Source organism: Meriones unguiculatus, chromosome 21 (assembly GCF_030254825.1).
Source record: "Meriones unguiculatus strain TT.TT164.6M chromosome 21, Bangor_MerUng_6.1, whole genome shotgun sequence".
In the NCBI taxonomy this organism is placed as follows: domain Eukaryota; kingdom Metazoa; phylum Chordata; class Mammalia; order Rodentia; family Muridae; genus Meriones; species Meriones unguiculatus.
Genome location: NC_083368.1, coordinates 14,403,824 through 14,418,207, shown reverse-complemented (window position 1 = coordinate 14,418,207; position 14,384 = coordinate 14,403,824). Strand labels below are relative to the sequence as shown.

General features: G+C 47.9%; 1 protein-coding gene across 6 annotated transcripts in view; it reads left to right on the top strand.

Moving 5' to 3' along the window:
* The window catches only part of Dpp6 (dipeptidyl peptidase like 6), an 831,812-nt gene that overhangs the window by 414,437 nt on the left and 402,991 nt on the right, over positions 1–14,384 (top strand). Inside the window, exon 1 of one of the 6 annotated variants that reach the window (XM_060374076.1) lies at positions 971–1,455. The exons of 4 other annotated variants lie outside the window; for them this stretch is intronic. In XM_060374076.1, the coding sequence (XP_060230059.1) occupies positions 1,399–1,455 (57 nt within the window). In that variant the 5' untranslated portion in view covers positions 971–1,398. Of the gene's footprint in view, positions 1–970; positions 1,456–14,384 lie in introns of those variants that run through there. One more of the 6 variants, XM_060374078.1, reaches the window with a different exon arrangement.

Here is a 14,384-nt window from a genome sequence, read left to right as displayed (position 1 = left end):
TGTAATTTGCCTGTCAATGACCAATTGTTGTTCTTGTAAAATGGCTGGGGTCTGGACTTCCAGAAGGGGCTGAATTCCAGGACAGTGTCTCTGAAAATCCCGCTAAGTGGAAACTTAACTACAAAATCAGATCAGTGCTACCCAGGCCCCAGGACACAATTCCGAAAGTCATTAGTGGCCATTAGTGACATCATCAGGCTCTTTCCAGCAAGTGGCTACCTGTAGCCAGAAGCTTTGAGAGTGGAAAGAGAACTGGGGATCAGGAGCAGGTGAGAGACTCAGAGAGAGCGAGAGGGAGAGAGCACTGAGCAGAGCCATGGCTGAGGGGAAAGGCTTTTGGCGTTACCTACCCTGAAGCGTCTGTGCGGGGTCAGGAGCCATCCCCACCTGAAAACGCTTAATTAACCCTGCTTGCCTAAGAGCTTCTCCCAGCAGTGGCTGCCGGAGCAGCAGGAAGCAAGAGTTCCGGTTAGTAGGAGCCCCTGCTGAGTCCAGCATGGAGGCCCAGGCCCCAGGCATTCCTTGGGGCACTGCATGCTGCCTGATTTTCTCTTGAGGGTCAGATGCAGCAGGGAGCTGGTGGCCTCTGAGGGCACCACACAGGTTGAACTCTTCTTGGCTTTCTTTGGTTGATATAAACTATCCATTCTAAAGGCAAAACCGAAGTTTTCTGACTTGTGAAGAAAGACCGAGGGTACACCAACCAGCATCCCTGTCAGAGTAGAACCTGCAGGGCAAACAGAGGGAGGCCTGCCTCTCCAATAACCGCTAAACGCCGGCATTTTGTAGCCAAGGATAGGGAAAAAGACTATGCATCCCTCTTGACTCCCCTGCCCAGGTGGGAGCCGTAGGACCAGTACTGCTGCAGGCAGCTAGCTCAGCCACGGGGGCGCGCGGTGGCCTGGATTCATGATGGGTTGGTGATAGATGTAATGACAAGGCTGCTGGTGCTTGGGCGCCTGTGTAGCGTCCACCGGCTGCAGCCCCTCCGCGGCCCCCGCCCCAGCACCAGCCAGGCTGAGCACAGCCGGAGCATGCGCCTTTTGCGCGGCCGCGGCCAGGAGGCGGTGGGGAAGCAGCGCGCATCACTCGGGCCCCTGCCTGCACCCAGCCGCCAGTTGCCGGTTGCTAAGCAGTTATTGTTTCTGTGGCGATTGCAGAGGCTGTGGCTAATTGGAGAAGCCCCACCGAGCAGCAGCTTCTTCCTCTGCGGAGCCTGTCTCTGCTCTTTGCATTTAAACAGCAAACTAGGCTGCTCGTCCCAGCTCCCTCCCCCACCGCCCCCCCAAAACCTGGTGATTTCGGAAGTATGGACTAGACTCGCTCTCCTCCTCACCCTACCATTCCGCTTCTGGTGCCTCCAAAGTCACAGTCAGACCCTTCCTGTCCAGACAGACCATGACCACCGCCAAGGAACCCAGCGCCTCGGGAAAATCTGTACAGCAGCAAGATCAGGTGAGGCTGCTGGGGGTACGTGTGTGTGTGTGTGTGTGTGTGTGCGTGTGTGTGTGTGTGTGTGTGTGTGTGTGAGCGCGCACGCCAGAGAGAAAAAGAGAGAGAGAGAGAGAGAGAGATCTGGTCTATTGGCTGTCTGTAGCTCTAACCCCTAGGCTGATGTGTGGGTTAGCACACCCTGCCCCACCCCCTCTGTTTTAAAGGCTCCCCTGGCTTTATCAATAACTGAGAAGCAAGGTGGACTTGCCCAAGCAGCTTTGGACAAAGGCCTCTCTCTCTTTGGGGCTGCCTCATTTAACCTGTGTTAGTTGTGACTATCCTCAACTACTTTGTAATTGGGGGAGGAAGGACATGGCGAACATACATAGATCAGGCTGATGGAGACCCTGTAAAGGGACTTTGCTGTGGCACTGAGACAGGTCAGAAGCAAGCATGCCTGGTAAAGGAGCTCCCCTACCATGCCTCCTGTCCCTGCCCTCTTCCCCAGAGTGTCTGTGGAGGCAGGGACAGGCTGAGTTCCTGAGGACAGAGAGAACATGCTACCGGAATAATGAGGATGTGCCAGGAGGCAGGTGAGCCTGGCTGAGATCTGTAGGTCTCACAGGGCAGCGAGGACACTTAGGCCTGCTTGGAGTCCTCCAGGAAGAGGAGCTGTTCCTGCCCCAACAGGCTTCCTTTCTGGCATGTGTGGGGAATGAACGCCTGACTGCTGTGGGTAGTGGAGCTTTCTTCCTGGAGGGTCTGAAGGGCTGTCTGCCCCCCTTCACCTCAAGAGGTCTCTAAAGCAGACCGCAGGAGACTCTACCGGATTGGCACAGCAGCTGGTGCTGGCTCAGTAAACTGACAGCATATGCGGTTTCCCTCATGGGTCTAGGTTGTCCTTAGGTCACTTTTGCCAGCATTAAGGCAAAGAAAGGAAGAAGGGAAGCCTTCCTAGAACTCTTAAAGAGCTTCTATGGTAACAGTGTGTGAGGGGGGGAAAAAACCCTGCCCCGTCAACTATTTAGAGACAAGTTTGAATCTGTGTTTAGAGGGAGCTCTCTTTACAGGTCATCTCCTCATAGCCAATTTTTCTGGAAAAAAAAAATTTTTTTTTTTTTTTTTTAAGGAGACCGTCTTATCTCAAAATGTAGAAATCTCATATATAGTTTTGTTACTCCTGGGAAAAACATTTTTGCAAAACTAGAAATCTAAAAAGTCTTATTCAGTGTGAGCATTTGGGAAAGGGTTAATGTTCAGCCAAGCTGGCCAGGTCCAGAGCAGGAGAAGCAAGCCCTCTTCCTTGCAAACATCGCGTGCAATGTCTGCTCTATGAAGAAATGTTTCTGCCCCAAATTAGTATCTCATAGGGGAGTCTCCTTTTGTTATAGTCTCTTCCCTTGCTAGATATGGCATCAGTGCACACTGGGCTTTTCTGGGCAGAGGTCATAAGTTTGAGAATGCTTACTGCTGTTTACAGTTCTAAGCGGAGATCAGGTACCCAGGGTCCAGCCTCCTTATGCAGAGGAACTTTCCTGGATTCCGTGTGATTTTCTCATAATTACTAGGTCTGAGCATGCATAGGAATGTCAGTGGTTGAATAGGGTGTGTGTTACGCATATGCACAAGCTCTTGGTGTGAGCTTAGACCATTTAGAATCAGGTTATTTTGTGGAGCCTGGTGTCTGCTGAGACATGAAGGCAGCTTCAACTCCAGAGGCCACTTTTTCTTGTATTGCAGAAGTAGGTCCTTTCCTTCTTTTTCTAGTGGCCTGTCCCTGACTCTAAGCATGTCACAGAGCTGACCCTGTGGAGTCAATAAAAAGTGGCCTAGGAACAGTGAGAGAAAAGCAAAATGGGTGGAGCCAGAGTCATACAGTTTAACATTATATATGTATTCACAAACATGCTTGTATACACTTATGCTCACACACACATACATTTCCACACACAACGTGGCTATGCATGCAGTTTTAAAGTGTGTTGACAATAATCTTAACTGGCCCAACACAAAAGGTAAATAAGATAAAATGTGTCATATTCCTTAGTTACATACATTTTTCTTTTAAGTTCCATGTAGCAGAGTGTGGCAGCTCACATCTGTGGTCATAGCATTTGGGAGACTGAGGCAGGGGGACCACTGCAAGTTAAAAACCTGCCTAGACTGCAAAATGAGACACTTTCTCAAAACTACCCCCCAAACCAAACAAATACAAGCCAACAAATCTGAAAACAGTTCGTGGTGAAGACAGTAGAATTCAGCTGCCGATTTTTTTTCGGTTTCCTCTTGCTGGTGGAATGGGCTAACAGGGACTCATGGAAGCCTATGGGAGAAGTCTGCTTCAAGTGTCCTACGAGAGAATGTATCCTGGTTGTGGCTTAGCTGTTGGTTTTCTGTGAACTTATTTGGCTGGGCTTACATATACCTGGCCTTCTTGGAGTCATCAGAATCTTAGGGTCTGCTCACCTCATACCCTAACACCAAAAGGCAGTAATGTGAGGCCCTAGGCCCATCTTCCAGCTTGCTTAGAAAGTGTATGGGCTGCTATCATGGAGAATCTATTTCTTCTCAATAAGCCGAGGGCAGGTACCCCCCTCGTCCACCTCCCCTGAAATTTGGGTACCAGTCACGTGATGGAGGGAGGGAAGAAATGACCGCTCTATTCTGAGAATCAGCACAAATTAATTTAAAAATGGGAAAAGGCATAAAATCAATTATTTTCCCAAGTATCAATATGGCTCTCCCAGTTTTCTAAAAACCATTGTGAGAGAGGTGGATATACATAATGAGTTTGGGGGTGCTTTAGTTTTTAAAGCGTTCACTAAGGATGCACTGGAATAAACGGGAGAAGGGACTTTCTGAACACAATTGCTCTTTTTCCTTGGAGATGGTGAACTCGTGTGTGTGTGTGTGTGTGTGTGTGTGTGTGTATGTGTGTGTGTGTGTGTGTGTGTGTGTATGTTTGCAGGGGTGTTATGCACATGTCATGGTATGCATGTTTGGGGGTGTGCATTCCATGGTGTGTGTGGAGTGATATATGTATGTATGTATGTATGCACATGCCGCAGTATGTATAGTGGTCAGGGGACCATTTTGTTTAAGATTAGGGTCTCTTGTTCACTGATGGCTATGTCTGCTGGGAGAGATGACCATGAGCTTCCGGACAGTCTCTCCCACCCACCTCACCTCCTTCCAGAGTGTGCTCAGATCACAGGTGCCTGCATGAACTGTGTCTGGCTTTAACATGAGTTCTAGGATCCAAATTCAGGTCTTTAGTTTGCATGGCAAGTGCATCACCATCAGAGCCTTCTCAGCCTTAAGTCTGTTTTTAAGTGCAGTATAATCTACCCAGGAATGTTTGGGGAGAGAATGTTCATTAATGTGTATGGGATACATTTACTAGAGCTCTTTGGAGGCCACTCAAATGGGACTGAGATATTCTGGTGACACCTGAATCCCCATTAGTGTCCTCTCATTCTCTTCCCATGCAGAGACCAAGAGGAGGAAGCAGAAAGCATGAGGATGCTTGGGTTCAAATTTAGGGAGTTCTCACGGGGAAGACTAAATCCTGCCTTGGAGAAACAAATTAAAATGATATTTCCACTTAAATTTTTAAAAGAACAGATTTATTTTAACATATGCTATCCCCGTTTCAAATGATTTAAAATTGGAAAGCAGTAATCGGTAATGCTGTTCAATAAGAGAAGACAGAAGGATTCATTCTGGATTTTTGCAATGAGCCGTAAAACATTTGCTCAGCAACTGAGCAGGAATAATATTTTAGGGATATAGATGATGTATGGATGTGTGCGTGTGTGCCTGTATGTATATACACAGATGTATATCCACAAACATGGGCATGCTCAGCACACATGCACACGAACAAAGTCACAAAGTCACAGCTGTGAAGTTCTCAAAGATGCATATCACATACCCCTCTGGTGATGGGAATCTTTCAGTGTGTGAGTTATGTGTTCCAGGAAAAGACTGTCCCAAAGTCTCATCTATGGAAATATTTGTCAGCTTGAATCTGGGGCTATATGTTGAGTCTTTTGTAGAGGATTGAGGTCTGCTGTTAATGGTCAGGGGATGTGCCCATTATTTTCGGTTGCTTCTGTGTTGTGACCATTATCAATCCCAGACAGCCCTGGAGTGTCCATTAGCCTACTAAAGTGTGGGCCTCAGAATCTAGCCTTGACTGGCAGGCTAAATCATTTGCCTGAACAAATGCCTCAGTAGAGAAATGTTTTGAATTTGATGAGAGAATCCTAGAGCTAGCACAGTGTTGGAAGGCCTAGAGCTCAGGCTGTAGCCAGATGTGTGCCTGACTTTTCTGTGTGGGGTGCTTGGAACACAGTCTTGTCACTTCTTAAGGTATCAAGCTTCTATGCTAAGAATCTGGGTTTGACCATAAGAGTTCAACTTCTTGTGTAATCATGTTACAGTAAAAGGCAGTTTGAGGTGCCTGCATTTCATGTGGTATTAGTGTACAAAGAGAGACTGAGGAAACCTAGAAAAGCAATGTACCGTGTTCAGGAGGGAAGATCTGACATATTGCAGGGTCACGATAGGAGAAGAAAGCATTCAGGATCCAAAAAGTGCCTTTGGTGTCAATGACTGTCAGGACCACATTCACAGAAAGTAAATCCCACCCGGAGTAGATTCCAGTTCTGTGGCTCAGTAGGTAAGACACTGGGAAGAGCTGGGCAACCCCTGTAGAGCCTGTGAGCTTCCAGAGTGAGGTGCTAGAGCCGGGAGGCTTTCAGAGGACAACGTGGGTGTCCCTGGATGCACAGTCACCTTAGAGAGCACAGCACTGAAGCTCTGCTGCAGGGGAGAGTGGGCAGCCTCGGTGTGCTGTGAGGAGGAAGGAGGCCGGCTGCCACGTGCTGCCTTCATAGGAAGATGTTACACCCTGACACTGCACGGCACAGAAGCTGGCAGCCGGCTGGCAGACCCAGTGAACTAGGCTCTGGGTAATTATAAATCTTCTGGGTCAGTATCATGAAGTGTGTTAAGAAAGTCCTCTCAGAAGGGTAGCGTGGTACGCTAAGTGAAAGCCAGAGAGCAGGAGGATGGTAGGAGCAGTCTCCAGACTGACTGCTGTGCCACACCAAGTTCAAACAATGGAAATAAGCAGCCTAACGTTTCCCCTCACTGTGATAAAAATAGTCTGACACGAGCAGCTTGAAGAAGAAAGTTTATTTTGGATCAGAGTTCCAGGGTACAGTCCATCATGGGAGGAAGTTGAGGCAGCAGGAGCTTGGTCATATTGCATCCACAATGAAGAAGAGAGAAACCAAGGCTTGCACTCAGCTCCCTTTCTCATTATTCATCCCGGGATGCTGTACACGGAATGGTACCAGCCACCGTGGGTATATCTTCCCACTTCACTTAGCTACTCAGGATTAGCCATTCCCCATTCCCTGAGCGTGTGTCTCCTAGGTGATTCCAGAGCTCACGGAATGGACAGCAGTGTACTTGCTTGCTGGAAAGTGCTCTTGAATAGTAACCATGTTTTACTACATTATACTGGCATTCTTAAAACTCAGTACCGCCCAGCAGTCCAACACTGCTGTTTGTGGGGTGACGTGGCTAAGACCTACCAATGACACACAGGGCACCTGGGGACGCTGAGAGTTGACGAGGGCTTTTCAGTGTTCTTCAGAGGGTCTAGCCGAAGTGCAGAAGCACTCAGATGGTAGTGATTTCCTGTCATGAGCACTCTCCTTTTTCCACACACAGGCAGTGTGGCGTAGCACAGTCCTTAGGGAGGTAAGCTGTGCCTGTGTGTGACACTTCTGGATGTGATCCACTAGACAGAGAGGACTCCCATCTCCCTACCTCATCAACGAGGAGGGAAGAGTCTGCTCATGTAGAGGTCACATGTTGAGGAAGAAAGTGCTGCTTCTGGGGAGAAGGGACCGCCTACGTGCAGTCTGTATGTGGCTTTCTATCCTCAGAGAAGCTGTGGCGTTGAATGGAGGCTGTATGTCTGTGAGAGCCATGGTTTGCTGGGACAGAGTGGCTTTACTTCAGCTTTTGGTCTGGTTCTCCGTGATTGTGAGCAGGAGGATAGATGACTGTGGGCCAGTTGAGCTCAGTCCGGCTGGAGTTCTGCTTGTGGCTGATATCCTCAAGGTCTTGCTGAGTGTGAGTGCCTAAATATCTTTAAATGCAGGGAAACATAGAAAGGAGTCTAAAGAGGTCTCCACAGACAGCCCAGAAAAGGCCAGACTGCAGGAAGCTGGCTCTCACCTTTCCTTCTGTATTCAGAACTCTACCGCTACTGTGTCTGCACAGTGGCTAGAATGTCCTCTGCCCGGACATGACTTTTGCCACCATATGTGCCCATCTCCCAGTTGTGCTGTGTGACAACACAAAATAGAAAGAAAAGAAAAAAAACACTCAAAAAAGGAATGCATGACACAGTGCAATGTATTCCTCTCTGAGAGAATTTTATGGTAGCATTGGGTATGAAACGGTGGAATAACTACAGGTTCAGAATTTAGGTAGAAAACTGTGTCATCACAGCTGGAATTAATGATAAGGTATTTGGTCATGACATTTAGTGGAAGACTCAGTGCAGGACTCAACAGAGAGAGCCCTGGCTCTTTAAGTCATAGGCAGTCTGTGCATGCCTGGGCACCTGTGACTCAGAGCCCATGTGGAGCTGACCTCTATGAAGCGAGTGCCACATGGCAGCTCCTGGTGCTGCTGGGGGAACCGAGCTGCAGGTTGCAGCAAGCCAGCCACCTCATTCTCTTCAAGAGCACTGTCTCTCGGCAGAGGCTGTGGTGGCAATTGCCGAGGGCCCTCTCTGTAGTCCAGCAGCGCCCAGCAAGCGCGTCGCCCATGCAGTGGCGTCTGCTAATTCCCAGTGACAGGTTGCATCTTACTCCCTTACTAGTCTCTGATCAATTTTTAAAGAGATTTAACTTCCCCTGCCAGAACTTAAGCAAAGCTGCCATCCTCCATCGGAGACCTCAGGAGGCTGAGCACCATCCCCACGGGCGGAGCTGCTTCTCTAGAACAGGGGCTTCTGGAACATTCTGTGTACACGCCTGTTTGTGTGGAGGCGGGAAATGAAACGTAGGTATAAACCTACTGTTGATTGAAGACTGGAAACCACGAGTAGGCAGCGCTCTTCTCAAACGACGATCAAACTGTTCAAGTGCTCCGTGATCTCTTTTGGTTGTCTTGGTCACCTGTTCTCCAGAGGGCTTGGTTGGACCTTCCAATCCTATTTTGAACCATGCCTCCCCTCCCAGACTCTCATATGACTTTTCATTCTCTTCTAGAAATCTAAAGTACTCTGGCTTTAATCTCCCTTTATTTATTTATTCGGATGAGGCGGCATTTCTCCTCCATGGGCTATCTGAGGCTCTTGCAGTCTTTGTCCCGTGACTTCTCAGAGAGGACACTGACTGTGAGTCCCCAGGATGGTTCCTGCACAGAGACATGATCAAGCTGCTGATATTAATGGCCTGCCCAGTGTGCTATCCATTTATCAGGCAGATGCTGGGTAAGAGGCAGAGTTGGATTTGGATAAATAAGTACCCCAGGCAGAGATGAGCCAAAGGCAGAGAATGAAGGGCTGGGTGGCAATGACTCCAGGCCAGGAGGGCAGGATTCCTAGCTGCTGTTGGACCGAAAGTCCGGGGAGCAGCTCTGTGGAAGAAGGTGCCCCGGGGCACGTGGGCGTGGTGTGGGTACCATCACTGAAGTGGTGACTTGGGCGGGTCCTCACCAGCTTAGCATGTGGTGTGTTCAGTGCAAGCCTCAGAAGGCGAATATGATTCTAGAAGCAGGGGAGGAAGCAGCCTAGTGGAAGATCCCACCGGAGAGGGTGGTGTCTGGGTTTCTCCTGAGCAGGGAACTGGACCTGGACTCAAGAAGTTGTAGGAGTGGAATTGTCTCACCTGGCGGGTCTCCATGGATGAAAAATGACGGACCCTAGAGCTAGATGTTTCTGGTTTTCTTTTATCTTTTTCCCCCTGATCTTTGGAGATGGTCTTACCATGTATCCTGGGCTGCCTTAAATTTGTGTCAGATCTCCTCCCTCAGATTCCCAAGCCACCATGGCTGGCCAAGTTGCTGGTTTTCATGAAGCTGAAAGGATTGGTGATTTAAGAACCAAATGCCAGTTTACCTGGAGGGAGCAGGGTATCTTAACACACATGTGTGCACATATTTGTATGTGTGTGCATGTGTGTACATTCATGTGTGTATGTGTGTATGCATGTGTGGTGTGTGTGTGTCTGCATTCGTGCGTGTGTGTATGTGTGCATGTGTATGGTGTGTGTGTGTGTGTGTGTGTGTGTGTGTTTCTTTAAATATCCCAAGAGTCATGTCTAGCGAAACTCATGACAGAATTTCTGGGTCTGGTTTTACCAAACAAAATCAAGCCTGCTCTCTCCAGCTCTGAGGCATTAGTGGATGATGAAAGGACGAGGCAGAAAGACAGTTCTACCATTAAAAACATCACCAAGTGTCACGACCTCAGAGGTCCCCTTCCTTCTAGCATCAATTTTAGCTCCTTGTTACAAGGGTTTGGGAGGCCGTTTGCCTTTGCATTGACAACAGCCTTTGGTGGGAGCTGGGAAAAGAGCCTGTGGTCTGGACGCCCTCCACTGCTGCCCCCAGCTTTCCCTTCTGCTCCTGGGGAACTAGGTACATCCAACCTTTTACCACATTTGGGAAATGGTCCTTCTTGGCACACTGTTGCTGTGGGAAAAGGCACGGATGTGGGTCAGGGTTGATGAGGCACGCTTTGGGTCTACTCATTTAATGAGCATTTATTATGTGCTGCTGATCTACTTGCTTAATGGGCACTTACTTTGCAACCTGATATGGCCATGCTATGAGTGAATCTTCTCATTCCCAGAATCTGACAGGAGCTCATGCCCATTTTGAGGTGGATTGTTCCATAAAATTGTGAACTCTTCAGTTTTGAATCATTCTCGGGCACAGTGACATTTGGATTTTTGATTTAATTGCAGAACCCTTTCCGAAAATGAAAACAGCTGAGACAGGTATGGGAAGGAGGTGACAGCCCTTCTCTAGTGTCTTCAGGGTGCCTCCTCAGAGCCCAGAGCAGGTGGAACGCAGCCCTCACTCCACAGTGTAATGTGGGCAGGAGAAGGTGGCACTCAGAAACACTGACCACATGGTGAAAACCCTGTAGTTGGTGAACTGCAGATGCACATCCCCACTTAATTTTGTTTTAAATCAACTAGTTCTGAGCGAGATGTACTAAAAATAATATGTTCAGTGATGAATACAAACATTGATGTTACCTGGAAATTGCAGAGCAGACAAAGGCTCCAGAGATGGGTGGAAGAGGAAAGCCCTATCGCTGTCTGGCATGTAGCTTGCGGCAGAGTACTTGCTTAGCATGTGCAAGGCCCTGGGTTCTGACACACAGGAAGCACCTATGTGGTGTGAGCTGAAGTAGGTGTGTGCTTGCCTCTGTGTAGCTGGGGCACGGCTGTGACTGTTGGTCTCCTTGGCTCCTGGACAGCTAAGTGATTTCTCCTCCTTATTGAACTAGTCCTAGGTGCAATTGGGGTTTATAACAGCTTTTCACAGTCAGGCAGTTATGTAATGAGATGCTTTTGAAACAAAGAAGATGGGGAGACAGAATGATGGAGTTTCTCCCAGCTTCTGAATGTAAGCAACCACTGATAGATAATGCATGCTTTGGGGGTGTGCAGCAGGTCATTTTCTGTCTCATTTTACGTGTGAACAAGTCAGCATTTGGGAGCAGGGGAGGGTTCCAGGTCACCACCTGCACAGAGCAGCAGGGGGCCCAGGACTGAGATGCTTGGATGCTCCATTTCCTCACAGGTTAAACTGAATCACACCCAGGCGGGTCATGAGTGATTGGACTATAGATTTCTTTTGCGGGGCTGATAAGAGCCATCAACCTGTGGCATGGCTATAACCCCAGAACTCTGCAGCCCTCTCCTTCCTGCACAGAGATTCTAGGTTACATACCACTTCAGTCTCCATGTTGTCTAGCATCATGACGTCATAGCCTTAAGGCTCATGAGAAGAAACACATCAGAAGACCACACTGTGCTCAGGTATAACCAAGCACTTATTACCTCTATGTGCTGTGCTAAGCCCAGGTACACAGGCAATTACCAAACAACCGTTACCTCTTAATGCTGTGGTAGGTCCGTTGACCACACTGCACACAAGTGGTAACGGAGCAGCCATCAGCTCTGGGTGCCGCACTAGGTCCAGTGCCAGCACACGCTTAGGAAGGGCAGCAGTGTGGTCTAGAAGACTGATCAAGAGGAGATGAGTAGGATACCTCTGAAGTAGAGGATAATAGATGTATGTGCCATGTTGGATGATGCATAGTTGGGAATGTCTAGCTAAGAAGAGCTAAGGCGAGCCAGGCAGAAATCCTTAATTCCTGCTTGAGGGCTGGGTGAATCCTCAACAGGAGGAGATATAGGCCTTTATAGTTTTCATTGTCTGGATGATCTAAAATGCAAAACTAAAACCCTATGGATTGATATCCCAAGTCCCAGCCTTACCTAGGAGACAGGACAGGCTGACTGGGATTGACAAAAAGGCTCCTGAAGAAGCAGTGACAGGTATCTGGGGTACTCATCTGTGTCCTCCCCCAGCAAAGAAAGTTTGCTTTAACACAGTGTATTAAAGATTCCAGGATTTCACCATGGTGCCTCTGTACTTCCTCTGGCACACATCTATGAGCCTCTGAATGATCCAGAACCCTCGTGTTATTTATCTAATTTCCATCCCAAAGGTAGATCTGCCTGGCTGACCTGTGTGCTGAGTGAGTCTATTAGATGGGAGGCACCGTCTTCCCTATCTACGCCTTCTGGCGAATGACCCACAGCAGAGAGCCTCAGGTCTTGTTCATATACTCAGCCAGTGAAGCACAGTTCAGTCAACATTCAGAGCTTAGGGAAAACCTGATTAGGCCTCCAGATGGCCACCTCCTCTAGGTTGGTTTTCCTGATGTGGTTGTACCTGGGCCACCTTTCCTGTCCCAGAATTCTGTCCACACTTGTGCACAAACCATTTCTTTACTTCAGAAAAGTGTCTCACCTGGGACACCAGCCAGGCATCATTCTGTCTTGCTGTGACTCCTGTCCACAAGGGAGCTGATATCTTCTCATTCAACAACTGTGAATGAACAAAGAAATGAGCTGAAGCTAAAAAAAAGAGCTGAGCAGTGGACACTGTCTATCACCAAAGGCCTTTGTTGTCAGTCTGAAGTCAGTCTTCCAACTTTTTTCCATGCAGCAAAATGACTTTCCAGACAGGCGGGATCCACATGGACACTTCATTTATTCAAAGAAAAGCAGATGTGAATTTTGAGGCTGATTTTTTTTTAATTCTTAGGGATAAGAAATGTTAATGAGCAAGAAAGAATATGGATCCAGGGCCAGGGAATGAAGAATTCTGGGATATTTCCCCCATGGCCCTCTGCTGAGTCTGGGTAGAAGAAGGTTGTTGGATTTAAAAATAAGTGTTTTCTTTATATTTATTTATTTATTTATTTGTGTGTGTGTGTTTGTGTATGTGTGTGTGTGTTGGGGGTAGGCTGAACATGCCTTAATGCATGTGTGACTGTCAAATAACAATTTGTGGGAGTTAGTGTTTTCCTTCTACAATGTGAGTCCTGGGAATTGAACTCAGGTGGTCAGCTTGGTGGCAGACATCTCTATCCACTGAGCCGTCAGCCACTGTTTTCTATTTTTAAAGATGTGTTATTTAATTTTATATGTATGAATGTTTTGCCTACATGTATATATGTGCAGCCACCTGCATTGGAGCCCCTGGAAATGGAGTTACAGGTGCTTGTGAGCGGCAGTGGATTGTGGGAAGTGAACTCAAATTCTCTTGCAAGAGCAACATGTGCTGTAAAGCTCTGACCCACCTCTCTGAAGCCCATCCCTCAATGAACTTTGTGATGGGGGGGAGGCAGATTCAAGAAGGATTTCAGATTGAGACTGACAGATTCCAGCAAGGAAAAAAAAATATTGCAAATAAATGAAGGAGTTGGTGATAACGAAGTCTGATTTCAGACTCCAGCTGTGGTACAGGTCATCATTGTGGTATGGTGCTGTATAGAAAAGAGGAGGGGAGATGTGGCTGAGATGGGTCAAATTATAACTTCCGGAGAGGAAGCTTAGGAGGCGAATGTTCACTTCCTGTAGAATGAATTCTGCTCTGACTGAAAGACTAGCTTTCCTCCTGGTGCTGGAGCAGTCAGTCTGCAGCCGTTGGCTGTCATGCTCACTCGAGTTTGTAGCTGAAAGCCTGAGGCAAGGTACAGACAGCTTAGTTGTGGTGTGCTGCATATAGGAAATGTATATGCATTGTCGGAGCCTGCCCTGCTTAGCTCTGGGTGTTGCTACTGTGATCCTACAGCAGTGAAAGCAAGACAACAACAGTGTTGCATGCTTAGGAAAGTCTCCCTGGAGGGCTAGGATTTAAATTCTGAAGAATTAGAGATATTGTAGTGAGTAGACATAAGACTAGCACATTTTTATTTGTGTGTTTTTATTTTTATTTACATGTGTGCATGCATGTGTGTGTGTGTGTGTGTTTGCACATCCATGTGCATATGGGTGCACATGCAGGTGGAGGCCGGAGGAAAAATTCAGGATTATTCCTCAGGAACCACGTTCCCCCTTTTAAAGGCAGAATCTCTTGCTTACTTGGAGCTCCCTGAAAGGCTAGACTGATAGGCCAGTGAGCCCTAGGGATGCTCTTGACCCAGCTTCCCCAGCCCCAGAAGGAGTCTATAAGCATGTGTTACACCAGTTCTTGGGCTCGAACTCAGGTCTTCATGCTTCCAAGCCAAGCACTTTCCCAGGCAAGCGCCCTTCAACCCCAGAGCTTTGTTTTAGTTTATTTTTTATTTAGTAATCCTCTACAGAAAATCTCCAGCTTATGTAGTT